Source organism: Trachurus japonicus, chromosome 17, assembly GCF_045865225.1.
Source record: "Trachurus japonicus isolate A0001 chromosome 17, Traja_1.0".
NCBI classification, from domain to species: Eukaryota; Metazoa; Chordata; class Actinopteri; order Carangiformes; family Carangidae; genus Trachurus; species Trachurus japonicus.
In genome coordinates, this window is record NC_140923.1 from 1,343,231 (window position 1) to 1,358,647 (window position 15,417).

The following is a 15,417-nucleotide window of genomic DNA, read 5'->3' on the forward strand; positions in this document are numbered from 1 at the left end:
CTTCCTTGTTCCTCATTGCACTTGCAGGCCTTTTGATGATGTGATGTTTTTCCAACTTGGGGTGAGGGTGTGAGGGTCTAAAAAAGAGGATTTGGGGAAAACCCTTTGAGACAAACTGTTTGTAGAAGTGGTCTATAGCCAACAAATAAACCAAGATGGCTGCAGTTGTCCTGGCTGTGTTTCAGCAGAGTTTCTCTTTCTTTGCAGAGTTGGCTGGTTGTTGCTTACTCTGCTTCGTAGTTCTGTTGCTAGCAGACCTTGAGTGGTGCCGGTTGGCGCTCGTTCTTAAAGGACAATTTCAGGCAAATTCAGCCAGGGGCTATACAGTAGTTACTGATGGCCGTACGTTGTCTCCATTCTGAAAATGTGAACCCTCATCTGTTTCAAATAGCAAAACGATTTTTATGCACGCCAGCATAACCTGTTCTGTGAGAAAGTATTTTCCAAGTTGTGAGCAAAAAAGGAAACCGGCTCAATCCAAAGAAATAATGAACCTCAATAAAAATCTTTTTATTGTGTTCCCCATCCCACATATTCACCCCCTGCCACAGTCACACAAGCACACCCAACCTATATGCCAGAATTCCCCAGCACTCTCCTCAGTAACACAAAACACACATCCATCCATTTTTATTTAAATAGCAAGGCAAGGGTATTTTATTTGTATGCTGTTTTTACCACCAGTTTGTCTCAAAGGGCTTTACATGGCATCATAACATCCTCTGTCCTTAGACCCTCACATCCACTGAGGAAAAACTCCATGGAAACCCCTTTAACAACATGATATCAGTCTTAGTGTGTGTGTGCATCAAAACATTTTAGAGCAAAGATGCTTTAGTTCCAGGGATGATCAAAGCAAAGACGCTTCAGAACAAAAGATGTTTTCTACAGAAGGAGTTTCTCCAACACTGCTCATTGAGTTGTGTGCACATGTGTGCGTGTGTGAGTGCATGTCCAATTAAAACCCTCCTGTCCAGCCACTAGCCTGATGTTGACTGCAGCCTCGCATGAAGCTTCAAAGTAATGAACCCATTTTCTAAACATTTGGCTGAAATGGTTCAATGCTTCACAGAAGCTTCATTTGCCCATCACTAGCTAGTTTCCTAATATTTTAGGTCTAAATAATGAATCTGAAGATTTTCTTTTCAATTACCTAATAGTATCTGTAATAATATATATATATATATATTATATATATATATATATATATATATATATATATATATAGATATATACATATATACATATATATATATATATATATATTATATATAGTATTTATAATAATTTGAATAGCCTAAGATCCATCTGCTCCCATTACGCTGCTGTGGCAATGTAGGGACAGACAGAACTACTGCAGAACAGGAGACATTAAAAAGAAAATCTTCAGATTAAATTGCCAGGCATTGACCTTTGACTTCCAAACTCTGATCAGTTCATCTTGGTGTACAAATCTGAAGTGATTCCGTTGAGGAATCCTAGATATCAGATGAATATGACTTACAGAGACTCATTGTGAGAAAAGGAAGAAATGGTCTGTTAAATATATTTTATTTTTATTTTCCTGGTGCAGGATGGAATGCTGTTTGCCTGACCAGGTATAAAAGGAGTAGGGGAGGATGACTATTCACCTCTCAACAACCTGTTTGTTTGTTCCTCCTCCTGTGTCAGATACAGTACCACTACAGGTAAGTGAACATTTGGTGGTTTACCACCTATCAACTGAAATCCATACATAATAATAAATAAATTGTTCTCTTAAATCATTCGGACTCACAATCACTGAGGTCACTACACTGCTGCAGAAGACTGCACAGTCAGCTTGTTTTGTCTTTCCACAGATGGCGTCACATTTCCAGGTGGTCTTCCTCCTCTGTTTCACTGCTGGACTGTTTGAAGGAGCTGTGAGTAAAACTCTCTGATCCCCAGTTAATGAAAACAAACATGACCCTGACTTTACTTCCAGTTGCATGTGTAGTGAACAGCGAGGTGAGAAAACCACTCACAGAATTAAAAATCTGAAGGTTTTGAGTTTGGTGTAACTTTTGAGTTTCTTCTTTTCTAAAGTTGAAGACAGCAGGATTCTGAGTCGACCATGTCTTCCCTCACATTAATACATGGATATGTGACCACACTTTTACTTGAGCTCTAATAACTTTTGCATTGGTTTAATGTAGTTGAGGTCATTGGTGCTGACCATTGAATCATCAGCGCGCATGACTCTTACCCGGGAGACTGGGTTCAACCCCCGGCCGGGCCGTCCTTCATCCTGCCACATCCTGGTGTTGTAGCAGGATCCATGTAGCACCAGTGGTGGGTCCATGGAATGAAATCACAATGTGGCAACGTATAATATCTGAATCAAAGGAGCTGTCGCACCAGAGATAGACAGATACTTTATTGTCATTGTCATTTCCACAACTAGGAATTGAAATTTGTCTCCTGCAGTGCAAATTTATATATATATATAAAACAAACATTAAAACACATAAAACACACACAAAAAGAAACATACAATACTATCCATTACCTATTGCGCCTTCTATTCCCACATTCTCATATAGCACCAAACACCCACAGCTAGTGCTTTGTGGTTAAAGCTGTTTTGTAATCTGTTTGTTCTCAAAAGACAGTGACCTGGGTGTGTTGTGTCTTTGAGGATTTTTTTTTTTTTTTTTTGCTTTTGTGAGACAGTGGGAGCCATAAAGGTCATCCAAAGTGGGGAGAGTGCAGCCGGTGATCTTTTGAGCAGTAGTTATGACCCACATCATTGTGTTTTAAATGTCTGGTACTTCTACAATATGCATGTTTGGTCCAGACTCCAGAAAAAAATTGAAATTATATTTCACTGAAAATGAAATGCAAACATGACCATTGACAAATGATTCATATTTCCATATTCTTTTTCCGTTAGCCCTACATTAATGGTGCCTGAATGCAAAAGTAGCATCGCACAACTGCTCATCTCCATAAATCAGCTCCTAAACCAGATTCATTTACATTAATTAGGGGAGAGTGGGGTAAAGTGAGACACTTTTTACATTTGCTCCCCTCTAAGCGAGCTAAAATGATTTATCAGTAAAATTTACACATTTCCCATTAATTCAGGATGTTGCCTAGCAATGGAAATTATCAGAATGTATTCAGGACGAAGGGCAGTGAAAATATGATTGTTCAAAAAAAAGTGGTCTTGTGTCTCAGTTTACCCCAGCTCAGGGGTAAACTGAGACAAACCAGAGAAATCAAGGGGGTAAACTGATCCACTTACTTTTTCCACTCTGAAACTACCATAACAACACATGTTGTAACAGCTAGAGTCCTGACAGCAGCTTGACAACCACACATCCCATAACTAATGTCGGACTAGTAGCAGAATCATGGGGATTGGTCAATTAAGCACTTTTGTTTTCTCAACACAAAGTGACTCAAGAACAAAATCAAATACAACACAAAATGTTTTAATTAACATTCAAATGACAGATAGAACCAGTTAGATAGTCTGGGGGTCAGGTTGTAGGCCCCGACAATGTGACCATTTCGATCAAAAGTCTCTTGTGTGTGGGGGGAGTCGACAAAGTGGAATGTGACATAAAGAAGCGAGCTGACTGAGAGCACATATATAGCATAACAAAGCAGTGTGGCTACTTGATCACACAAGATTTCTGACTTGGGGGATGAGATTCTAGTGTAAATCTTTGTGTGTGGTGCTCACAGTCTCACTCATGGATTTATTATAATACATCCATGGTCTCACTTTACCCCGCAGCATTTGTCTCACTTTACCCCAACACCCCCATTTTAGAAAAAACGACCTCTCTTAGAAATTCAGGCTAATTTTCAGCCAGCATCATCAGATGGTTTTATGTGTTGGTAGTTCATCATCATGTATCATAGAAGTTTTTCTACCTGAATCAATTTGCTTTGGCACAACAGTTGATTAAGTTGTCACCAAGAAAATTTACTTTTACATGCAAAAATCATATTTTTGTGAAAAAAACATGCTTTCCACAGCATCATGAGTTCCTCTCCTTCATGACCATGGGGGAATGGAAGGGGCTTGAAAACATAATGGTCACATGACCATAAATGTGTTCCGTTTCCTAGATATAGGGGGTGTCTCACATTACCCCACTCTCCTCTACATTGAGAAAAGCACTGAAACTGATCCTGTTGCTTCTCCTGAAGAAAGGAGTCTCAGCCCTTTACAGAGGAACTGTTGACACTGATATTATCAATCTGCTCTCTGTGTTCTCAGACGTCCACCTCCAAACAAGTCAATGTCGGCCTACCAGGTCTGTAGCTGCTTTTTTGGGTGGATTTACAATATTGCTACATGGCAGAAGTTTCTGTTCATATTATTCATCACTTGTATGTTTACATTGTTTTTGTCATGTGCTCAATGATGTTAACTAATCGGGTTTCCCGAAGAGACACAACAGACACACAGCAGTTACTCCCAGCCATGTAAAGTGGACTAAGTCCAAGTGCACTGGGACAAGTAACCACTAACATTAACTACTAACTACCACCTATCACTCTACTTTACAGGACAAGTAACTAACATTAACTACTAACTACCACCTATCACTCTACTTTACAGGACAAGTAACCACTAACATTAACTACTAACTACCATCTATCACTCTACTTTACAGGTGCTCTGACAACTACTAATGAGAGTTGTTAGCCTTCCTCTACCTAAATGAGATTTATTTTAATCTACCATACTTATCTAACTATGTAACTGTGTTCCAGGTCCTGACTGTCCTCCTGGTTGGACTGTGTTTGGCTCTCGCTGTTTCATGTACCGAGCCGATGTCAAGGATTTTGCTGATGCAGAGGTATTAGAACAATATGATGGTGTTTGCTGTTCAGACCCAGGTTGTATTTCTCTCATTTCATTATCTTGGTCATCAGCTCACCTGCATCAGTCTTGGTGGGAACTTAGTCTCCATCCACAGCGCCAAGGAATACACGTTTGTCAGGGACCTGATTCGGAGAAAGAGTGGCTCTGATACACGTTCCTGGATTGGAGCCCATGACGGTGTAAAGGTGAGACATTTAAACACAGAGGATCAGCCCGTATTCCTAAAGATTCTAAGAATCCTCTCAGAGCTCCTAACTTAACCTACAGATTCCTAGCAAGGAGTTTTAGCTTAGGAGTGATTCCACAACACTCTCAGAGAACTCTGAGCAAGGAGTGGACAGAAACTCCTATCTTAGTGAGGAGGTGTGGTTGACCCCTGTTGCTAGGTATGAGTCATCATTTCAAACGCTGTGATTGGTTGATCCTAAAAGTTAGATAAAGAGCACCCGCCCCATGTGTTGAGGCTATAGTCCTCACTGCAGGTGGCCCCGGTTCGAATCCCTTGTGGAGCAGTCCTATCCTGCATGTCTTTCTGCCTCCCATTTCCTGTCTCTCTCTCAACTGTTCTGTCAATTAAAGGCCAAAATGCCCAAAAAATAAAAAAAAAGCTAGATAAAAAATATACTTTTGGTGATAATGGGCAACGGATGGACCCTCAAATCGATAAATTTAACCATAAAATCCAATCTTATGAAGACTGTGTAATTGTAAAAAATTATTTCACATAAAAGAAAATATCTGTTAAATGAATAGTAAGCTATACTTTAAAATTATCCTACAAAATGTGTGAAAACTTGCACAGTATTCACATAGTGAAACTTAGATTTATTTACTTATATTAATTACCATGCTGGTCATTTTTGCACTTTCAACTTTCCAACTCAATTTGGTATTAACGAGGGTAAAATGGCTCAGCTTTCATCAGTGTCTGTGATTGCTGACCGGCCTATAAGAAACAGTGCTGGTTGGCTTTGAAATCTACCACAAACCAGTGAACAGCAATGGAGAAGAAAAGAACAAGGAAACCCAACTGGACAGAGGAACAGGAACAATCTGTAGCGTTTCACTAATTCACTGTCATCCAGTGTTTGGAGAATATCTCTCCTGCCTCTTCTGTCCACCATTTTGTCCTCTGCTTAGGGAACTCCTAAGCCACTTAAAAGTCCTCTTCCCTACTCTTAACAGATCCCACCTTAGGAGCTCTCTTAAGAGCTAGGATTCTTTAGGAATAGCTTTTATCTTTACTGGGATCTACTCTTAACTTTTCGGGGAAATTCTAAGAAAACATCATGATTCTAAGAATTTTCTTAGAATTTGGCCACTAGGAGCAACTCTTTGCACTAAGAATCTTTAGGAATACGGCCCCTGTGCCCTGTGCTTAAAGAGGTAGATAACCTGTGCTTTCTCTTCCAGGAGTCCAGATGGATGTGGACTGATGGCTCAGAGTTTGACTACACAGACTGGCTTAAAGGGCAGCCCGACAACTATAGACTTTCAGAACACTGTGTGGAGACTAATCACAATGGTATTTATGATTTCTTGACCTTTTACTGGTGATTTGTGTTCTCTGAAGGGAACTTGGTTTCTGGAGCCTTGTAACAATGGACAGATCATAACATGTGTTAAGAACAACCAGTAAGTTCATACAGAGTGTGTGTGATAATAATGACTGCTGGCTCTGCCCTGTTCATAGTCCAGTGACAATACCCCCCAAAAATTGAGATACCCCTACCGGAGGTAGAACAAAACCTAACAATGTTTTTCCTCATCTCCAAGGTCTCCCATATATGAAATGGATTCTTAGGTTCAAATATTTTACTGCAAACATTGTTAAATTGATACATATTGTCATACACCCCAAACTTAAAAAAGAACAAAAATACAGCCTGGCCGTATGGGAGTTAAGCCATATAAACTCATGTAGATTAATAACACAAGCTCTGACAGCTTTGAAACTTGACATAATTGTGGCCAGGAAGTTCCTTTACCTATTAGAAAAAACTGGATGTGAATATCTTGATGTGTGTGACATATAGAGACCTATAAACACTTGCCTTAAATAAGCGGACATACAAAAAAAGAATATCTATGCAGAATATTCTCATTTACTTTGTAGTTGCTCAGCCAGGGATTGTCATTGTTTGAAAGATGGAGTTGTGCAGAATCCAGTAATAGGTAAAGGAACTTCCTGGCCACAATTATGTCAAGTTTCAAAGCTGTCAGAGCTTGTGTTATTAATCTACATGAGTGTATATGTCTTAACTCCCATACGGCCAGCCTGTATTTTTGTTCTTTTTCAAGTTTGGGGTGTATGACAATATGTATCAATTTAACAATGTTTGCAGTAAAATATTTGAACCTAAGAATCCATTTCATATATGGGAGACCTTGGAGATGAGGAAAAACATTGTTAGATTTTGTTCTACCTCCGGTAGGGGTATCTCAAAAACTAAAGCCCTTTTTGACAGTTTGTCACTAGCCTATCAGGGATCAGTCATGTTTGATGTCCAGGTGGATGCCAACAGGCATCTGCAGGTGTGCACCACCTGAGTCTGATGTTGTCCCTGTGTCAGCATGGGTTCTGTCCAGGTTCAGTCCAAACACATGATGCACAGTAGGCTGACTGTTGGTCCACAGCTCTCTCTGTCTCTGTCTCTGGCTGTGTTGTAAATCTCCCCCTATCACGGATGTAGTTCACTAACTATATAGTGTGTTTAACATTTCGTAGTGTTGTTCGAATTCTCCGCGATTAATTTCATCCACTATGTAGTGGACGACAAAACACCCACAATGCACCACAACATTGAGTGAACAAGCGATGTACACTACTTTCTACTCCCGTATCCCACAATGCAATGCGGTCGTGTTTTGCCAGAGAAGAAGAGCAAGCTAACTAGCATGTTAGCTACGATTTATTTAGGCAATTTACCAAAAAAACTCCTCAGACGTATTTGCCTTCGCTCCATTTGCCTCGCCCGAGGAGCAGGAGTTGGGTAGCAGCATCCCAACATTAACAGGCAGCATTAAATCAATCTAATAAAGAAACTGTAGTAGAATATGTAGTAAATACGAGCTAACGAGCTAAGCTAATAGCCACAGAGCCGTTACAGCTCACAGTCGGGACACACAACAGTAGTCGACCAAACCAAACTTCTGATATTTCAACAGTTTATTGTCCGAGTAACACAACCACACAGAATCACATCCTCAAATGTTCCCACAAGGGTCTGGTTTTTATTATTTTATTTTTATGTGTCCGGTTTGTTTCATACATCCATGGTTTGTTTACATGATTCTCGACGCGTCTGCTTCCGTCACAGCAGTAGGCTAACAGCTAACACGCTAACACGCTAACACCTGGAGCATCAGCTGATGCAACCACGTCCAGAAAATTACCGTCTAGTGTCCGAATTCTCCTCCCGTCGTTCCCTACATCGTCTACATGATGGCTCCAGCCCACTCGACCCTGCACATGTGGGCTGATGAACACACCAGACCCTTTGTCAACAGCTCTCTCATGGCTGCATCTCCATGACAGCACAGCAAATGAATCCTGGGAAAATGCATCTTTTGCTAATAGATCCTTTAAAAAGAAGATTAATGATCTAAACTTAGATGTCCTAACAACTGAGTGATGTTTGGGAACATGTGAATGTCTCTTATTAGAAACATTTACTGTGAATAATCTCTCTCTTCTTCTTACAGGTCCGTTCTGGAACGATCGGCCATGCTCCCATAAATTTCCTTTCGTCTGTGCCAAAACTTTGGGACCGACAGTGTCTGTGAGCATCAGTACTGACTGATCATCACATCAGACTTCAGTGACAGCAGTGTGAACTCACACACACACACACACACACACACACACACACACACAGACATGAATTTATGATCAAATGAGTTCATCACAACTAATCACAGTGCAGTCTGTGTCATGTTGTCAGGGGACATCAGGGATAAGATCAGTCTATAACTACAGGCAGGTCAGAGATTTGACCTGGTCTTGTCCTCTTTCTCTTTCTTCTCATCATTTCATTGCTTCTAGTTCTTTGTTCCTCGGTGGTGGTGGAGTGTTGGATTTTGATCCTTCAGTATAAACTGTATTTCTGCTGAATCCAACAACTTTTGAAATAAACAGACAGAGCATCAAGCAGTAGTCATGTCCATTTACTGTCATTGCATACACGTTGGCTACGTTCACACCGCAGCTACAAGTGACCTGAATCTGATTTGTTGGCTCATATGTGACCCATATCTGATTTGCTCTTGACCGTGTGAACAGCTCAAGTCGCATTGAATCTGACTTTTTCAAATCAGATTCAGGCCACTTTTAAATGTGGTACTGAATCGGATACGTATCTGACTTTTTTTGAATGCGACCGCAATCTGAACAGCCAGGTCGCATTTAATGCCGAATTATGTTATACAACAAAGAAACATGGTTAGTTTTAAAATGAAACTAAGAGATTATTATTTTGCTCGCAATTTTGACCATTAGTAGCCTATTTGTAAATTGGGTCCTGGTATTCTTGCTGTGTAGTGATTCAATGTAGCAGCGGGTAACATATGTTAAGTGTTTGTCTTGGATGTTTTGTTTTTGTATTGAGTATGTGTTTTCTGTATGTATTTTCTGTTTTATGTATTAATGTGTTGTGTGTTAATGGTTTGTATTTGTCATTTATTATGATGAAAAGACCCCAGGAAGAATAGCTGCTGCTGCTGCGTGGCTAAAGCTAATGGGGATCTAAATAAACTAAACTAAACTAAACTAAATGCAACTTTGACGTCATTCTGACCCGCGCTGCACTGTTTTGTAAATGAATGACAAATAAAGTTGATTGAAAAACAAAAAATGTGCCACAGGTGCATATTTCTGAGAGGGGGGGGCGGGATTTCTGTTGGGAGAGTCGGGGGATGACACGCACACTTATCAATGACCGATTTGATACGGGATTACCTCAAATAACAGCGGTGACAGAGACCCATGCAGGTCCGACAGCGCAGCGAGGAGAACAGTAGGCTACGTGAGGAAGAGGAAGATGAACTAATGAACGATGAGCTTGGTCGCTAATGTGTAAAAATAAACTGAGGGATGTAGAAATAAAGGCCATCGGCCGTAGTCTCACTGAGCTGTCAGATGATGAGCCAGGCAGGCAGACTGCATCACATCAGACTCACACTGTTCACACAGCGATCCATAGACAGGCCACATTTAAAGACGTGATGTGAACAGCCAAACAAAAAATCGGATTTGAGCAATAAATCGGAACTGAGCATTAAGACCTGCGGTGTGAACGTAGCCGTTGATACAAACAGGGAGATGAAAACAACACAGAACTGAGCATGAATGTCTTCTTTCACCTGAGTCATTATACAGACTAAACCTTTCTGAATCAAATAAGCACTTTGTTTAACATTAGATACAATTATTAGCGTTATACATCCAGCTCCACACACACAGCAATAAATAATAATAATAATAACTAGAAAAAACATTTCCAAGAATGGAAATGGTGTGAATGCTGAAAGCAATGCTGAATGAGCTGAAGAAATTGTTGAAAGAAAGAAAGAAAGAAAGATTGAAACAAGAGAGAAAAAAGGAAAGGACAGAAAGAAAGAAAGAAAGAAAGAATCAAACAAACAAAGAAGTAAAAAGACAAAAATGGAGTGAAAGAAAGAAAGAAAGAAAGAAAGAAAGAAAGAAAGAAAGAAAGAAAGAAAGAAAGAAAGAAATGGAGTAAAAACAAAGGAAGAGAAAAGGAGTAGAAAGAAAGAAACAAACAAACAAACAAAGAAGTAAAAAGACAGAAATGGAGTGAAAGAAAGAAAGAAAGAAAGAAAGAAAGAAAGAAAGAAAGAAAGAAAGAAAGAAAGAAAGAAAGAAAGAAAGAAATGGAGTAAAAACAAAGGAAGAGAAAAGGAAGAGAAAGAAAGAAAGAAACAATCAAACTAACAAAGAAGTAAAAAGACAGAAATGGAGTGAAAGAAAGAAAGAAAGAAAGAAAGAAAGAAGAAAAAGAGAGAGGGGGATGATAGATAGAAAGAGGTAGATGGATGGATGGATGGATGGATAGAGAGGGAAGGATAGAAAAAGTTACGTAAAATACAAATGAAGGAGTAGAAGAAAGAAAGAAAGAAAGAAAGAAAGAAAGAAAGAAAGAAAGAAAGAAAGAAAGAAAGAAAGGAGACAGAGGGGTTAAAAAATAGAGAGGGGTATAGATAGATAGATAGATAGATAGATAGATAGATAGATAGATAGGACACATGTTAAAAGCTGCATCCTATGTAAAAAATCGGAATTGAGCATTAAGACGTGCGGTGTGAACGTAGCCGTTGATACAAACAGGGAAATGAAAACAACACAGAACTGAGCATGAATGTCTTCTTTCACCTGAGTCATTATACAGACTAAACCTTTCTGAATCAAATAAGCACTTTGTTTAACATTAGATACAATTATTAGCGTTATACATCCAGCTCCACACACACAGCAATAAATAATAATAATAATAATTAAATAAAATCACAGGTGTCTAACAAAGAAACTAAGACTAGAAACATTTCAAGGCCCAAATCAGCCCCAAGTTCAGATGGTTAGCAGGCTCAGTGAGCTCCGGGGTTGTGAATGGTTTGTTGGTTCAGCCTCTCAGAACAGGCAGAATCTGGGAACCTGACATAGATTGATGTTTGGAAAAATCATAAATGATATCCACAGTCAGAATACAACAGCAAAACAGGACATTTCTCTATCTAAGGACTAGTTCTAATATCAAAGAGGCCAATAGTTTAATATTCTTCTTCTGTGTAGTGTTTGCAAGAGCTCATAAATGTATTTGTTTATTTGTTTATTAAGATCCCCATTAGCTGAAGCAAAGCCACAGCTATTCTTCCTGGGGTCCAACAGTATCAAATATACAGTTGAAAACACAAAACATAAACATTATAAAAATTTAAAACAAAAAGTAGAAAGAGAGGACGTGTGAAGTAGCTTGAACCCAAATACTCTAGTGAGATACTCGTACAGTAAATACTCAAAGCATTTTTTCATACTGTACATATACCTGTGATACTCTGCAGCTGTCAGTGTCAGTCAGGTGGACTGTGTCTCCCTCTGGTGGTCGGACCGTTGAACACCTTGGAGACGAGTCGTTGCTATGCTGTGGACGTTCAAACTCTGAAACAGGAACCGACACCAAACGTCCTCTACAGGAGTTTATGGAACATTTGATAAATGATGGCTGATGGGAAATCTTTGACCTGAGGAACCTCTGGCTCACTGCAAAAACTCACAATCTCACCAAGAATATTTGTCTTATTTCTAGTCAAAACAAATCTCATTCTACTTAAAATAAGACTCATCATATTAAAAGTAGCTTGTTTTTAGACACTTTTTACTTCTTTCAAGCAGATTTTTACTTGAAATAAGTAGAAAAAATCTGATAGTGGAGCAAGTTTTTCTTTATTATTACAAGCACAAAAAACTTTCTACTTAGATTTTTCTACTTATTTTAAGTAAAAATTTGTTTGGAACAAGTGAAAATGATCTAAAAACAAGTTCATTTTTAGCTGATGAGTCTTATTTTAAGTGGAAAGAGATTAGTTTTGACTAGAAATGAGACATTTTGACAAGAAAGAAGACAAATATTCTTGGAAAGATGTTGAGTTTTTGCAGTGCTCCGACTAAACTGTGAATCCTGAACACACCAGGAACAGCTCTGATGATGTCAGCACGTAGAACAACAACACAGAACAAGCTCAGTCTTCAAGAAAAGGTTAAAGGTGCAACTTCTTAACTCATATTTATCATCATAATCTGGGTATGTCTGTTTGATGCCTTTGTCTATTTTGAGTTATTGATCTGTCTTGTGATTGTATGTAATGTTTTGTTTGGTACTATGTATTGTCTCATTGTCTATGTGTATTCTGTGATGTGTGTTTTGTCTTGTTTTCTATCATGATTTGACATATGTATGAATATGTAATACGTAGCTTTAAATAGCTTCTTGGGAGACCTGGCGCTTCACACATCTGCTTCCCTTCTTTTCTGCTCTGTCTACTAATATCATGTGTGTTGTGCCAAATAAAAATATTGAAAAAAATACTGAAAATACTGGAAAGACTGAAATGTTGTTATTGCACTGCAAAAACTCAAAATCCTTCCAAGAATATTTGTCTTATTTCTAGTCAAAATGTCTAATTTCTAGTCAAAACAATCTCATTCTACTTAAAATAAGACTCATCATATTAAAAGCAGCTTGTTTTTAGACACTTTTTACTTCTTTCAAGCAGATTTTCACTTGGAATAAGTAGAAACATCTGATAGTGGAGCAAGTTTTTCTTCCTTATTACAAGCACAAAAAACTTACTTTCACTGGCAGATTTTTCTACTTATTTCAAGTGACAATTAGTTTGAAACAAATGAAAATGATCTGAAAACAAGTTCATTTTTAGGAGATGAGTCTTATAGAGTTTAGTTTTGACTAGAAATGAGACATTTTTTACAAGAAATAAGACAAATATTCTTGGAAAGATTTTGAGTTTTTGCAGTGTGCTACAACTTTAAATAAAGTTGAGAAAAAAAACATGTAGAACAACAACATGTGGTTTCCAGGCGCTGTAATGAGGAGCACCTTGGTTTATTATCACATCAACATTCACAGGAGAATAAATATTCATGTTAAAGCAGAAGTAAGTGGTCCGGTGGTTTTGGCTAATGCTGCGTTCCAGGCAGGTTTTTGAAATCGTAAATTACAGCTTCAAGTCACAACTTACGACTTTGTAGCGCTCCAGGCAACCCACTCGTGTTTTTCCGACCTGTTTTACCTGTGAAAGTCACTATAACGGCCACTCGTAACTTCCGACCGGTGAACTCGTACCAGATCGAACTGGTACCACTTCACAGGTCGGAAAAATACGAGTTTCCTTGAACGCACCATAACAGTCCTCGTCGCTACGTCGCCACATTCACGGCGTCCCTTGGCTGCACACACAGCCCTGCATGCCGTTCTCTCTCCTCATTGGATAAAAACTGTAGGATACGATAAATGTTTTCTCCTGGGCTCAGAGCAGAGCAGAGTGACTGACAGACCCGTGTTTCAGTCCAAACATTCTATGTAAGTGATTGCTGTCGGAAGATATAACTATTTAAGACTTATATTAAAGCGGAACTATGCAGGATTTGGGCTGTAATTATTGTGGCTCAGAGTCACTGTGATGGTTGAGTGACCTGTTATGAGGTGAATGGGGTCTAGGCCAATGCGCTCACCCCCCCCACTGGCTGAAAACCGCACTTGCAAGATCAGTCGTCCGTCTCGGTGTTACAAATCTCGTCAATGGATAGAAGTATCGCGAGAAACTGCCTTACGGCAGTACGAGATAAGAACGCAGATGACGTCATGCATGTCACGAATCGTGATTGGTTTGAGTTCGGAAAGTCGGAGGAAACCATGGAAACATGAAATGTTTACTGATGAAGTTCAGCTTGTGGCTAACGGGGAGCTAATGCTAACACAGACACACACACCATGGGTCTTTTATAAGATAATGTAATACATCATGACACACACACACACACCTTCGCGTTTTGGAACCTTTATTCCTGTGTGTGTATGTCTGTGTCTTTGTGCCTATGTGTGGCTGTATTAGCGTTAGCTCCTCCGTGTTAGCGTTAGCTCGGTGTTAGCAGGGCTTAGCAAACAGCAGTAAACATAAGCACGTGTAGGGGGGGTGGAGGAGGTGGCGGCGGCGAGTTTTTTTTTTTTTTTTACGACAGTGACATGTGCCTCCCAGAACTGTGGGGGAGCTCCGGAGAGGGAAAAAAAGAGAAACCAACGAAGGAGTGAGCTATTTCCGGCCGACTTGCATTGTTCTGCTTTAACACAAATATATCACTTACTTCTGCTTTAAAGCAGAGGAGCACACTGCAAAAATTCAATATCTTACCAAGAATATTTGTCTTATTTCTAGTCAAAATATCGTTTCTAGTCAAAATAAATCTCATTCTACTTAAAATAAGACTCATCACAATTAAAAAGCAGCTTGTTTTTAGACACTTTTTACTTCTTTCAAGCAGATTTTCCACTTTAAATAAGTAGAAAAATCTGATAGTGGAGCAAGTTTTTCTTCCTTATTACAAGCACAAAAAACTTGCTTTCACTGGCAGATTTTTCTACTTATTTCAAGTGAAAATTAGTTTGAAACAAGTGAAAATGATCTAAAAACAAGTAAATTTTTAGGTGATGAGTCTTATTTTAAGTGGAAAGAGATTAGTTTTGACTAGAAATGAGACATTTTGACAAGAAATAAGACAAATATTCTTGGAAAGATGTAGAGTTTTTGCAGTGCAGTGACATCATTCACTCTGTGGATCAACCAACATGTTCCAGTCTCTGTGAGCTGTGGGTGGAGCTTCCTGTTCCTCCCACGTCCACCAGGCGGAGCTCCACCCCCCCCCTCCCCCACCCCCAGACAGAAAATGAATGAGTTGTTCAGACGATGTTTGGACGTGAACACAGGACCTCTTTGTTCCAGTCTGAGAGCCGTGGAAAAAG

At 39.2% G+C, this 15,417-nt stretch overlaps 1 protein-coding gene across 1 annotated transcript; it reads left to right on the forward strand.

Annotated features, from left to right (window-relative positions):
• Positions 1–4,757: 4,757 nt before the first annotated feature.
• LOC146969679 (galactose-specific lectin nattectin-like) lies at positions 4,758–9,010 on the forward strand. The gene is made up of 5 exons (XM_085804607.1): positions 4,758–4,841; positions 4,918–5,052; positions 6,281–6,392; positions 8,573–8,688; positions 8,829–9,010. The coding sequence occupies exons 1-4, from the start codon at positions 4,803–4,805 to the stop codon at positions 8,668–8,670; spliced, it is 384 nt and encodes a 127-aa protein (XP_085660733.1). The 5' UTR covers positions 4,758–4,802; the 3' UTR covers positions 8,671–8,688; positions 8,829–9,010.
• The last annotated feature ends 6,407 nt before the right edge of the window (positions 9,011–15,417 follow it).